Raw genomic sequence first — 14992 nt, forward strand, 5'->3', positions numbered from 1 at the left:
TTTATTTATTTTATTTTATTTTTTAATAATAAATTTATTTTTTATTGGTGTTCAATTTGTCAACATACAGAATAACACCCAGTGCTCATCCCGTCAAGTGCCCACCTTAGTGCCTGCCACCCAGTCACCCTCACCCCCCCCGCCTCTCCCCTTCCACCACCCTTAGTTCGTTTCCCAGAATTAGGAGTCTTCCATGTTCTGTCTCCCTTTCTGATATTTCCCACTTATTTTTTCTCCTTTCCCCTTTATTCCCTTTCATTATTATTTATATTCCCCAAATGAATGAGACCATATAATGTTTGTCCTTCTCCAATTGACTTATTTCACTCAGCATAATACCCTCCAGTTCCATCCACGTCGAAGCAAATGGTGGGTATTTGTCATTTCTAATGCCTGAGTAATATTCCATTGTATACATAAACCACATTTTCTTTATCCATTCATCTTTCGATGGACACCGAGGCTCCTTCCACAGTTTGGCTATTGTGGACATTGCTGCTATATAAACATCGGGGTGCGGTGTCCCGGCGTTTCATTGCATCTGTATCTTTGGGGTAAATCCCCAGCAGGGCAATTGCTGGGTCGTAGGGCAGATCTATTTTTAACTCTTTGAGGACCCTCCACACAGTTTTCCAGTGGCTGCACCAGTTCACATTCCCACCAACAGTGTAAGAGGGTTCCCTTTTCTCCGCATCCTCTCCAACATTTGTGGTTTCCTGCCTTGTTAATTTTCCCCATTCTCACTGGTGTGAGGTGGTATCTCATTGTGGTTTTGATTTGTATTTCCCTGATGGCAAGTGATGCAGAGCATTTTCTCATGTGCTTGTTGGCCATGTCTATGTCTTCCTCTGTGAGATTTCTGTTCATGTCTTTTGCCCATTTCATGATTGGATTGTTTGTTTCTTTGCTGAGTTTAAGAAGTTCTTTATAGATCTTGGAAACTAGCCCTTTATCTGATACGTCATTTGCAAATATCTTCTCCCATTCTGTAGGTTGTCTTTTAGTTTTGTTGAGTGTGGTAATATGCATAACATAAACTTTACCATTTTAACCCTTTTTAAGGGATGTAGTGTTTTTTTAAAAATATTTATTTATTTGAGAAAGTGAGAATGAGCAGGAGGGGGAGAAGGAGGAAGAATCTCAAGCAGACTCCATGCTGAACACGGAGCCTGACATGGGGCTGGATCTCAGGACAATGAGATCATGACCTGAGCCAAAACCAAGAGTTGGATCCTTAACCAGCTCTGCCACCCGGGCTCCCCAAGTTTATGGTTCTTGGTATCAAGTATATTCACATTGTAGTCCATCCATCTCTAGACTTTTTCAGTCTTCTCTAACTACAACTCTGTACCTGTTAAATACTAACAGCCCATCTCCTTCCTGTCTCACCCTAGCTTCTGGCAACCACCATTGTACGTACTTTATCTGTGAGTTTGACTACTCTATGAATCTTAGGTAGTTGGAATCATACAATTTTGTCCTTTTGTAACTGGTTTATTTCACATAGCATATTTTTAGAATTTATCCATGTTTTAACATGGGTCAAAATTTCTTCCTTTTTAAGGCCAAATAATATTCCATTGTGTGTATATGCCACATTTGGTTTATTCATTTATACATCTATGAACACGTGGGTTGCTTCTACTTTTTGGCTACTGTGAATAATGATGCAGTGAATATGAGTGTACAAAAATTTGTTTGATTTCCTACTTTAACTACTTTTGTGTATATATGCAGGAATAGAGTTATTAGCTAATGTGGTAATTCTGTATTTAATATTTTGAGGAATCACCACCCTGTTTTTATAGTGGCTGTGCGATTTTACATTCCCACCAGCAACACACAAGAGTTGCAGTTTTTTTTTACATCCTTGCCAAAACTTGCTATTTTCTGTGGTTTTATTTATTTCTTTTGGATAATAGCCATCCTAAATAGTCATGGCTGTTAAATGGTATATAATTGTGGTTTTGATTTGCATTTCCTTAATGACTGGTGACGTTAAGTGTCTTTTCATGTGCTTAATGGCAGTTTGTATATCTTTGGAGAATTGTCTGTTCTAGTCCTTTGGCAATGTTTGATGAAGTACTTTTGAGGTCACATTGTTAGAGAAGTTATTAATACATGACAGTAAACTAGCTAGGATGATGCTACATGGGAATAAATTTAGTAAAGAGAAAAACCACAAGTCAGATGCAAACATTGTCAGTGGTTGTTCCTCATTTACTCAGTTGCACTTTATCACTTTTAGGTCATGGTATTTATTTATTTATTTATTTATTTATTTATTTAATAAAATAGATAAATGTACTCTGTATTCAACTTAGTAATTTAGGGGAAAAGTAAAGGAAACTAAGAGAGTAACAGCAGAAATAAACTATAAACTAGAAAATGATGGAGTTAATTAAGAGCTAATTTTTATTAAAAAGTTAGGAAATAAATTGATGAGAACTCTACAAAGAAAAATAGAACTAGAGTTAGAATCTGAAAATATGGACTATAAAAAACAGGGATTTTTAAAAATTAGAATCTATGCTCAGATGTGTGATAAATCTCAGTGTAATGATGGCTGAATTGTATGCTTGTAATCAAATACAGTCCTTTTATTATAGTTGTTCAGTAGTTATTTCTTTTCAGAGAAATTGTGAGTGTTTCATTCAACTTAGTTTTTAGCACAAAATTCCTCATGTGTATATGTAAGTAGACATGATACGCACACATTTGGTAAGTAAGGTTGATTCACTGTGAAGACTTAAGAGAGTAGACAGACATATGTGGCAAAATTTTGTGGAGAATAATTTCATTAGTGTTTTTCCCTAGTTAGGGTTTTCAATAAAATACTGATTTTACCAAAACTGTCAAAGCTGTATAATAAATAGGAAAATGTGAAGATGGACTAAGCTTATATGTTTGTTGAATTCTGCATTGGTATTGAATAGCTATACTCTTTAAGGCTAAATTTGAATTTAATGATGGACTTGACGTTCTTTTAAATCATGTGTCAATTAGTGTAAATTATAAAAAGTAGGTTTCAGTAATATAATGAATTATACCTATGAAATAGAGTTAATGGGTAATATTTTTATTTATTTTATTTTATTTATTTTTTTGGGGGTAATATTTTTAAATTTTATTTTATTTTTAAGGTTATTTAAGAAGTTTATTTATATAGTATCTATACCCAGTGTGGGACTCAAACTCATGACTCTGAGATCAATAGTCGTATGCTCTATCAGCTGAGCCAGCCAGACCTCCCCAATGGATAACATTTTTATTTTTTAAAAAGGATTTATTTATTTATGTATTTTAGAATGGGTACAGGTAGAGGGGAAGGGAGAGAGTCCTAAGCAGACTCCACACTGAGTTCAGAGCCTGACTCAGGGCTCAGTCCCATGACTGAGATCACAACCTGAGCAGAAACCAAGAGTCCAATGCCTAACTGACTCCATCACCCAAGTGCCCCTGGATAATAACTTTTAGAGTGAGGAATTTAGTCTACAAATAAGTAGTAAAATGAAAATGAAAGGTATTGCTTTCCTTAATTTTTCTAACAGGGTCAGCATATTTCATTAGCACCTATTCAAAAGCTTGAAGAAGCTCTATATGAATACCAACCACTGCACATAGAGACATGTGGACCACAAGTTCCTGATCTTGAGATGCTAGGAAGACTTGGGTAAGTGTTCAAGAACTTCTGATTGAGGAGCTGATGCTTAGGGCTTTTCTTTTTGTACTATTTTGAATTTACTCTTTAGAAAAGTTTTAGATTTTTAATTTTAGAACTTTATTCTTTTGTGAAAAATGAATGCTTAGTACTAAGTGTACACATTTTTTTTTTGTATGGTTTTGTTAGGGCTTTTGAGATTAAGATTGAATTATATTAGTTCTTCTTTTAATGATGTTGTTGGTAGCCATACTGAAGTAGCTATTCATTCTCAGCTCACTGTGTAATTTTTTAGAAATAGGAGCTTAATTACTGCCAGTAAAAATATGAGAGTTGTGACCTTGCCATGAAAAAGAGTAGGTGTACTGGTTTTCTGCTGTTTATAATATAACTATATTTATGAGAAATGAGCCACAAAATATATTTAGTCAAAAAGTATAATGTAGTATATCTATACTGTCCAGTTTAGTATCCCTCTGTTTCATGCTTCTACTGAGCACTTGAATGTGTCTAGTACAAATGAAGAGCTGAATTTTAAATTTTATTCAGTTTAGTTTAAATAACCATGTCTGGCGAGTGGCTCCCATATTAGATAGCACAGGTTTAAATATTCTAAATAAGAAGCAGAGATTGCCAGATTGTATTAAAAACAAGATTTATTATATGTTTTCTACAAGGAACTGTCATTATATATAAAAATACAGTTTCTCTGAGCTTTCCAAGTTTCTCTGTACTTTTTTTTTTCTCTGTACTTCTTAAATCTATAATTTGTTGTTTATATTTTGTAAATATCTCAACCATTATTTCTTCATGGATTTCTTTTTTATCAAAAGACTTCCTTTGATCTTGCTATTTTTATATCTAGCATTTCCATATCCTTTTTGCAATTTCATATCTTATCTGAAATTCCCTGTTTATACATATTCTCTGCCTTTTTTCCTAGATCTTTTGACTTACTAATCATGTTATTTTTAAGTGCCTCTTTGATAGTTCTATCATCTCTGGGTCTGGTTCTATTGATTATTTTATGTCATGATGATAGATTTATTTTTCCTGCTCTTCTGTGTTTATTATAATTATTATTTGAGTATTGGATATTCTGTGTGATAGAACAGCAGAGACTGAGATAAGTAATATTTATGCTCCACAATATTTATGTCTTTTTTTTTCTGTCAGGGCATTAGTATAGAGAAGTATAAAGTCTGTAGTTTGATTTTAGTTTGAGTCTTGTTGTTGCTCCAGTTGTTGCTCAAAGGTTTCAACTTCTTCCAGTTACAGTGTCTTGCCACTTTGTGCCTAGTATGAGACTTGGAGTGTTGGAGGAATCTTTTCAGTCTTCTTGCTCTACTCTCAGCTTTCAGCAGGCTCTGCCAGCCTGAGCTATATAAGGTTCTCTCTTGGTGCTCCTCCCCAGCAATGAACTGCTTTTCCTCTTTACTTGGAATTAGCTTTTTGGTGGGAACAAGGGGATTTCTTAGTTCTCCTGTTCCAACTTTAGCCTTAGGAGGTCTTGTGTGCTAGAACCTTAGGCTGGTGCTTTTTTGGTATATCTGTCTCTTTCCTAGGCAAACAACTTTTGTCTCTTATTTCAGAGTGCAGGTGAGTTTGGTATTCCTCTCCCAGTCCCACAACTGAACTCTGTCTTATGTTGGTAGGCATAGAAAATGTTGGGTATAAGACAGTTTCCTGTTAGTCCCCTGATCTGTGCTTTGCATCATTGTGTTAGTACAGGTAAGAAATGGTTTCCTGTCTTTCCTCAGTGGTTGAAGGCTTTTGTCTGTGTCAGTATGGAGTTGAGGAAGGTGGCAGTAGGTTTTCTAATTCTCCCCCAGTGGCAGCCAACTTTTGCTTTTCCTAGCAACTGAGTTCTGGCTCTTTTTTTTTTTTTTTTTTTTTTTTTTTTGGTAAAGTCCATTTCCTCTTGTATTTAGTGTTCTATTGCCAATTTTTATTGGGTATTTTCAATGGAATATATTCCTTATTTCCCTCTTTTAATCTGCTATGGTGCTGCTGCTGCTATATATATGTGTGTATATTTAATTAACTCTATTAGAAATCTGTATAAAATAGATGTAGCTTGCTTAACTGCTTTTTTTCCCAACAATTTTGAGTAAATTGTCAATTTAATAAACTTTGGCAGCCCCTTTTGGCTTTGTTTTGCCTTTACCATTATGATTTAGATTTTAAAATGTAGGGTAAGTATCCTTTAGATAAAATATTACCATAGTGTTTGTACTTACCCCAAGTTTTTCATAACTGAAATCTTATTTAACTTAAATAAAGGAGGCTGGATCACTTTTTTTTGGCGGGGGGGGGGGGGGGTGGCGGAGGTGGTGGTGGGTGAGGGACTTTCATTAACCTTTGACTATTTAGAATACAGTTCCAGAAATAATTAATTAAAGATTTTATTTATTTGAGAGAGAGAGCACACAAGCCGAGGTGGTGTTGGGGGGAGGTATGAGCAGAGAGAAAGGGAGAAACAGACTCCTTGCTTAGCAGCAGGGCTTGATCCCAGGACCTAGAGATCATGACCTGAGCTGAAGACAGACACTTAACTGACTGAGCCACCTTGGCACCCTCAGAATTTCTTGAAGTAGACTTTTGCTTCTCTCAACAAAAACCACATATATATTCTATACCCACAATAGTTAAAAGGGCAGATTGTTCTGATTTCAAATAAACATGTATGTTTAAGTCAATAGACCTTGACTGAAACAGTTTTTTTTAGCCATCTGTAGCTAAGTAGTGTAGGAATTTCTAGATCATCAACACTGATATCAGAATTGCTAAAGAAACTGACTTTTTCTGGATATAGAACTATTTATTTACCAATAGAATCCATCTCACATCTCTTTAGCCTTCTACCTTGAGAACGGAATTGAGTTACAGACAGCTTTAGTATTTGGAGCTGGGATTAGCTCAAGCAGTCTTTTTGGTAATGTTATGACCTCATACTGAAACATTTGCCAAAATAAATTCTGAATTGATTTCTTATGCTATTAGTTCATTTTCTTTTCTGGAATTATTATTTGAAGCTACATGCTGTCTAATTTTTTTCTTATTAAAAAAAAGATTATAAATCTAAGGATATATTTTTATCGAATTTCAGAAAACATTTAGAGAGAAACTGAAAAAAATTTGTTCTGTGAAATAACTTTTCAAAGAATGATTTGTATCTTCAAAGGTGCTGCTCTTAGGGTACAAGTAATATAAACAGGTTGACTAAAGATATAATAATTACACATCATCTATCCTAAGAGTTGTCCATTTCTTGCATCTAATGAGCCTCATGTATCCATTTATGGCAGGCTCGCCCCCTTTCCCCAATCTTCTAGCTCCTACTCTTCTCTCTCTTTTTTTTCCTATTACAACAAAATTTCCATCTTTTTTTTTTTTTAATTTCCATCTTATGTTATCCTACAAACTTTTTTTTTTTTTGAAGCCAGAGTTTATATCTGTGTAAGCAATACACATGGAACTTTCAGAAGGCTAAACCTGAACAGATTCAGTTTTTCTAGAGGCGAATAGAGAGTAAATTAACTACTTTATTTCTATTTTCTTGTATCTGCTTTCAAATCTATGTGACTTGGTGAAGTTAAGAATGGTATACTTTGCAGTTTCACTTTAGCTGGTGCAAAAGTAGTGGTGCAAGTACTCTAGGAATAATTTTAATTATATATTTTGGGGAGTAGGTGATATAAGGTCTTGGGAGATATTGTGTCTCCAAAGAACTACAATTTTGTCCTTATGTATAACTTTGATAAAGAATGAAATGAAAAGTACATTGCCAAGAGATTTTTGGTGCTTTTTATTTACTAAGATTTTTTCTAAAGTCAGTTAAACTTGAGAAGTAGAAGAAGAATAAATGAAAAATTTTCATTCAGGAGAGTATTATGAATTTATAATTATAGTTCACCTCACTAGTGGTACTCTTCTGGTTCGCTCAAGGCAATATTATTAATTCTGTGCCGGTGGTAGAAGGCTTTGGGAAAACTTAACTGCTAATTGAAATTCCCTAGACAGTGGCTTTCATGGTTAGTTTAGTAATCTCATTGATTGGCACTCTGAGACTATCTTTTTAATAAATCAACTGTGTTTCTAGTTAATATTTTACTACCTTCCACCCAAAGACAAGTTATTCTCTTAACTGTTATAAATTATGAGTGCTTATCAATTTTATTCATCAATTTCAAATTATTTAATCAGATATCTCTACTGTTTTAAGTAGATGGAAGTGATTAATATGAGCTTTTCATTTGAGCTTATTACAAAAATAAGGAGAAACTTGTTTTATAAGATAAAATATGATCTTTAAGATCTCTTCTTGTTAACACAAGTGATATAAGTGAGTCTATCAGTTGTGATAGCTTTATTTTTTATTTTTTACTTTTTAAAGATTTGATTTTATTTTACTTAAAAAATAATTTATTTGAGAAGGGAGAGAGAGTGAACATGCACACAGACAAGGGAGCATGAGCAGTAGTGGGTAGGAGGAGGGATGGAGGGTGAGGGAGAGAGAGAATCCCAAGTAGACTCCATGCTGAGTGCAGGGCCCCATGTGGAGCTTAATCTCACCACCCATGAGATCATAGCCTGAGCCAAAATCAAGTGCCAATGCTTAACAGATTGAGGCACCCCTAAAGATTTTTATTTTTAAGTAATCTGTACATACAGTGTGGGATTTGAACTTAAAACCACAGATCAAGGGTTGCATGCTTTATTGACTAAGCAAGCCAGGTGCCCCAAGTTATGAGAGCTTTAAAAAACAGATTTAAAGTCTGATGGTTTAGTATCCTGAATCCTTCTTTACCAGATGCTAAGATTATTTAGCTATTATTACCTAATCAATAGTAAAAAAATTTGTGACAGTATAATAGTATTGAATTGACTTAGGTAATTAGAAACTAATGATAATTAGAAGAAAGTTTTTTGTTTGATTTCTGTCAGCACCTATCAATTTTGTTTCTTATGTGGCCATAGACTACCTTGATAAAACTAACCAACCAAAAGTGACTAACCTGTTAACAAATTCATTACTGTTAGCAAAGCAATTAAAATTTTTCATTTTTGAGGGGATAGGATAGGGTATAGTCCCCAGAATAGAAGATCCACCTTTGGGACGCCTGGGTGGCTCAGCAGTTGAACATCTGCCTTCGGCTCAGGACATGATCCCAGGATCTGGGATAGAGTCCCACATTGGCCTCCCTGTGGGAGCCTGATTCTCCCTCTGCCTGTGTCTCTGCCTCTCTCTCTGTGTGTCTCTCATGAATAAATAAATACATCTTTAAAAAAAAAAAAAAAAAAGAAGATCCACCTTCATAGTAATCTTGCTTTCATGACCTATCTTTTGCTCTTAATAATTGTTTTATTTTCAGTTGATAGATAGAACTTTCTTTATCAAGAATTTGAGATGAGACATTGAACCTATTCTGTCAAAAATTTTTTTTTAATTTCATTTATTTATTCATGAGAGACACACACAGAGAGAGAGGCACAGACACAGGCAGAGGGAGAAGCAGGCTCCATGCAGGGAACCCGAAGTGGGACTCGATCCTGGGTCTCTAGGATCACACCCCGGGCCGAAGGTGGCACTAACCGCTGAGTCACTGGGGCTGCCCAACAAATAAAAATCTTTAAAAAAAAAGAACTTTATGGTGTTTCAGGTATTTTTGTGTTATTGCACATGCTATTTCCTTTCCTTAGCATCTTTGTATTGTCTTTATATTTGTGTCAGAGTCCGCCCTGTAATTTATTTTCTTCTTTTCCTATGTATGAATTATCTGTTTATTCCCCTTGTCTCCTTTTTTATTGGGATAGTATTGTTTTCCTTATTTAGTTATAGGAGTCAGCTATATAGTAAGGCTGTTAGCCCTTGAAATTTTAAACTTTTTTTTTATTTTTTTAAGTTTTATTTATTTTAGAGGAAAGGAGAGTGTAGCAGAGGCACAGAGGGAGAGGGAAATAGAGAATCCCAAGGAGACTCTGCACTGAGCACAGAGCCTGATGTGGGGCTTGATCTCACAACCCTGAAACCACAACTCAAGCCAAAACCAAGAGTTGGGCACTTAACTGCACACCCCCAAACACCCCCTATTTTTTTTATTCTTACATTGTTTATGATATGCAGTAGTTATAATCTCTGAGCAGTGGCTATATCGATGATATCCTGTTAATTTTCCATTGTTCCTTTACTAAGGCAAGTCCTAAACCAACACGAACTTTATATATATTTATATTCTAATTTTTGCATAGCTTCAGTTTTATATCTAATCGCTTAATCCATCTGGAATTTATTTTTTTGTAAGGAGCTATAAAAGAATCTTTATTTTTTCAGCATAGTAAATCAGTTGGCCCAGACCATTGTAGCCAATACTTCTTTTTGTTAGCTCATGTGTTTTATTAACATACTAAGACTTTTTCTCCACTGCCCTTTATTTTCCATCAATCTATGTTTCAATTTTTTAGCAGTATCACATAATTATTAAATTCATGCTATGTTTTAATATTAACCTATGCATTTATTTTCTATTGCTGTATATCAAATTACCACAAATTTAAGTGGCCTAAAACCATCCATTTTTATCTCATTCATTTTCAGTGTTTGTGAGTCAGCAGTCTGAGCAGAAGTTGCCCAGATCCATGTAACTCAGGTGTCACGTGGTTGTAATAAAAATGTCAGCAGGTGCTCTGGTTCTGTGGTGGTGGTGGTGGGGTGGGGTGTTATCTTCTGAACTGTTTTATATTCTTGGAGAATTAGGTTCTTTGAAGATGTAGAACTCATGGCAGCTTTCATCTTCAGTGTGAGCAAGAGAAAAATCACTTTGAATCTCTTTCTTTTCAAGGTTACCTATCTGATTAATTTTGGCCCACCTAGACAATTTCCCTTTTAATTAAGTCATAGTCAACTGATTTGAGATCTTAATTACATCTGCAAAATCCCTTTTGCCATATAATCTCAGAAATGAAATCCATTGTATCTCCCCGTGGTAAGGGATTTTGCAAAGATGCACAAGGAATTTTGGGAACCATCTCAGAATTCTACTTGGCACAGGTGGGACAACTCTTCCTTTGCTATTTATCTTTTTCAGAGTATTCCTAGCATTTTTATACATTTATTCTTCCAAGTAAACTTTATTGCCAAAGCAGCAAATTACTATCCAGTTCTTTCAAGTTACCTGTACATTTGAAAATTTCGAATAAAATATTGTGAAACAGGTAATCAAACAAACCAAACCCACCAGTAACTTAACTAAGGTAATAGCCATTCATTTCACTCCTTAGATAATAACCAAGCTCCACTTCTTTTGGGATTTTATTTGGAATTACTTTAAACTTATAAACTGATTAGAAAGAATGAGTATGTATGTATGTATTTATATAGTTATTAAAAGATCTTATTTATTTATTCATGAGAGAGACACAGAGAGAGGTAGGCTCCCCATGGGGAGCCTCATGTGGGACTCGATTCCTGGACTCTGGGATCACGCCCTGAGCCAAAAAAAAAGGCAGATGCTCAACCACTGAGCCACCCAGGCGCCCCAAGAATGGGTATTTAAAATGTACTGAGTTTGGGGTGCCTGGGTGGCTCAGTGGTTGAGTGTCTGCCTTTGGCTCAGGGCGTGATCCTGGAGTCCTGGGATCAAGTCCCACATTAGGCTTCTTGCATGAATGGAGCCTCCTTCTCCCTCTTCCTATGTCTCTGCCTCTCTCTGAATGAATGAATGAATGAATGAATGAATAAATAAATAAATAAATAAATAAATAAATAAATAAATAAATTTTTAAGTTCATTCATGAGAGACAGAAAGAGAGAGAGGCAGAGACACGGACAGAGAGAGAAACAGGCTTCCCACACGGAGCCTGATGTGGGATGCGATCCCAGGACTCCAGGATCATGCCATAGGCCAAAGGCAGGAGCTCAACTGCCGAGCCACCCAGGTGCCCCTCGCCCCCTTTTTAAAGATTTTATGAATAAATAAAATCTTTAAAAAAATAAAAATTACTGAGTTTTTATATATCTCACTTAGAAATTTTTTGTTATAGTTGTGATACTATTGTTATAAAATTATTTTCATTATGCTTTCTAACTGATTAAGTGTATTTTTATTTTGTATCCAGCTACATTTCTGAACTCTAATATTTGTTCTATTAGGTGACTATCTGGGTTTTATTTGGAAGTGCATCATCTGAAAAAATGAATTTTTCCTCTAAATGTTCTACATCTGATTTCAATTTTATATTTTATTGAGTTTGGCTAGAACTTCTTGACCTGGTGTTAATCTAGTTCTGATAACTGCAGTTTCTTGTTTCTGATGCTTCAAGTGTTTCATCAATGATTTTTCTTACCATTTTGGAGAAGCATTTTTTAAGTCACATTGAAGAAATTTCTGTTTTTTGGTCAAGGTCTTTACCTATTGATTTATGATACATGCATTGCCTAAGAATGGAGAAAAGGGGTTTGTTTTATCTTTGTTTTTGATGCTGTCCACCTAAGTTTATATGTTGTTAGTTTTATAAAAGCCTTAAGGATACTGGAAAATCAAAGAATGTGGAAAAAATAAAAAGTCACAAAAAAGACTGCAATATGTATGTGTATATAGTATATATATTATATTTTGTTGTAATTATGAACATGTATACTAAATTAACTTCTTTTCACTGGGCATGACAGCAAAATGTCTTTAGTATCTGTTTTTCTTGGCATTTGAATTAGAAATCAGCTCACACATCTAACATGAACCTTTGTGCTTAAAGTTCTAGTCTGGCTCTAGTCTGGTAAGTTTTAAATCTTTTTTTATGCAGTCATGGAAAAAAATATGTTTCTGCTTGAAGCAGTTGTCAAACAAGCTTCTTTCATCGACAGACACAGGGCAGCTGAATGAGGCTGTTTAGTCTAGAGTAAATGCTCACGAGATTACAAGGTCACTGAGGAAATGTAATTATGCAGTTGATTCCAGAATAGTTTTTTGTAGTAAGCACTTTAAGACTATTAAATCATAATATTAATTTATATATATTTAAAAATTAATCTTAGAAAAGCAATACTCAATAGACCAAATTATGTAGCTTAAATAATAAAATTATAACTAAATTTTATAATCAAATATACTTTTAATTCAGATTTTTTGCAGGACCCTAAAATAAGCAAGTTCAATTTGCTCTTATTCCCAAATCATTATAAAATCCAGTAGACTGTGTATCTCTAAATATAATTTTCTCCATTAAAAAATGAAACCTTGCAGTGTTTAGCTGTAAAACAGTTGGTTTGAGAAAACAGTTGGTATTTAACGATTCCTTTACTTTTGTTATTCATTCAATTATGGAGCCACATACTCTTCTAGGTACTGAGAAAACAGCAGTGAGGAAAACTGAGAACACCTATTGTCATTCTACTGGGGTAAAGCTAATAATTAAAATACACTAATGAGTCTATTAGATGGTAATTAGTACTTTGAAGACAAATACAGCAGGGTAAAGGGATATGTAGTGATTGGAGTAGAGTGCTGTTTTTACATAGGTACTGATAGAATCTTTTTAAGGAAGATACTTGAGCAGACATGAATTAAGCAAAGAAGCCAATCGTGGTATCATGGGGAGAGTCAGAAGGAACTGTGAGTGCAAAGATCCTGAGGTGGGATTGTAAATGAGAAGGAGAAAGTAGGCCAGGGTCCAGAGCAGAGTGAATTGAGGAAAGGCAGGTGATGAGATCATAGTGGTACAGGTTTTTACATAAGTTATTTCACATAACTAGGCTGTGCCCAGTTAGATCATGTAGGGATATTTTAAGGAAATGGCCAAGAGTTTTTACTTTGAAGGAGATGGGAGGTCTTAGGAGAATTTTGAACAGTATGTCCTATGACTTAAATTTAGAAAGGTCTATTATAGGAGAATTGATAGAGTGAAAACAAAACGTGCAGCAGTTCTAGTTAAGATGGTACGGGCTTATGCTTAGATGGTAGCAGTGTAGTAGCTGAGAAAATGGTCAGAATATGGATATAATTTTGATACAGAGACCAGAGAATTTTTGATGGGTTAGATGTAGGGAGATCTAAAAAAGTTGTTCCCAAAGCTTTTTTTTATCTGAGCAACAGAGCTGCCATTTACTGTGATAAGGGAGATCAGGGGGAGGAATTCTTTGAGGCAGCAAAATTGTGCCAGTTGCTTTAAGTTATTTATCAAATATCATTATTAAAAACTATTTCTAAAAAAGGTTTCTAAAGAGACTTACAAGAGTTAGAGAAAAACCTTAGAAATACTCTGTGCATGCAACTCTTCCTCTTTTGTAGGAAAGTGAACTGTTTGCGTCCACTACAGACAAGCAAGGCCAGAGAAGAAAAAACTGCTTATAGTCACATCTCTGGTTCTTGCAAAGCTAGGACTAGATTCTTACTCTCTTAAGCTACTTTTTCTCTGTTGTACCACATACCTTTGTCATATACAGAGCTTTCAAAATCTGAATGAGCTTTATTTTTATTTTGCCTTTAGATTATTACAATTTCAGATAATATATTAAGGGCAGTGAGTTCAAATTATGTAGCAACTTTATATTCTCAAAAAAATATTCTATTTTTAAGCATAACCAAGTTCTCAGTTTCCATTTGCTGTTTTTTTGTATATGTGTGTGTGAGGAAGATAGGATTGAATTGGGCAAAGTAACTCACCAGCTTTTGGGTTGGAACAAAGGTAAAGGTGAATTGATAGTGGAGGTGTGACAAGGGTGGGGCATTAGGAATAGTCTTTCCCAAATGCTAGCAATAAGGAATTGCATTGTCTTTAGAGAAATTAAAATACAAATAATAAAATAAAAGTTGAAAGTCAGTCTGTTTTTTATCACCATGTACCAGCACTTCTAAACAACATCCACTTTCAAATACTCTTAAAAAAATCTTTTGTTGGTCCAAGTTCTAATCAATTGGTGCTGTTACTTTTGAATTTCATAGTATATATGTAAACTTCCAATTAGTACATCTTTATTTTTTATTTTTTTAATACTACTGTATTGTACAAGGAATTAATTCAAAGAACTCCCAGTTTTATAATCAGCCCTACACTCTACCCCCCACCCTCTCCAATATCTATGCTCTCAGCTATATTTAGCCTCATTCAAGAGTAAGTTTGTAAGGTTTTAGAATCCTTCCAGCTTTTTCTGGCAAAATTTTTATTTCCAACTATCCTGTTGTAGTATAAGTTCCAGAGTTTAAGTATTAGATTTGGAGTAAACTTCAAATAGATAAATAGGTATAGCCCAGTGATTATAAAGATGAAGAAATAAAACTTAAGTTCTTGGAGGATTTGTGTTTAAAAGCTTTTTAACTGGGGTACATCTGAGAG

At 34.6% G+C, this 14992-nt stretch overlaps 1 protein-coding gene across 7 annotated transcripts in view; it reads left to right on the forward strand.

Moving 5' to 3' along the window:
• MNAT1 (MNAT1 component of CDK activating kinase) overlaps positions 1-14992 on the forward strand; it is a 188449-nt gene that overhangs the window by 118531 nt on the left and 54926 nt on the right. For 5 of the 7 annotated variants that reach the window (XM_049113231.1, XM_025444292.3, XM_025444293.3 and 2 more), the window contains one exon: positions 3552-3673. The exons of the other annotated variants lie outside the window; for them this stretch is intronic. In XM_049113231.1, the coding sequence (XP_048969188.1) occupies positions 3552-3673 (122 nt within the window). The remainder of the gene's footprint in view (positions 1-3551; positions 3674-14992) is intronic. 7 annotated transcript variants of the gene reach the window in all.

The sequence above is a fragment of the Canis lupus genome, chromosome 8 (genome assembly GCF_003254725.2).
Source record: "Canis lupus dingo isolate Sandy chromosome 8, ASM325472v2, whole genome shotgun sequence".
Taxonomy (NCBI): domain Eukaryota; kingdom Metazoa; phylum Chordata; class Mammalia; order Carnivora; family Canidae; genus Canis; species Canis lupus.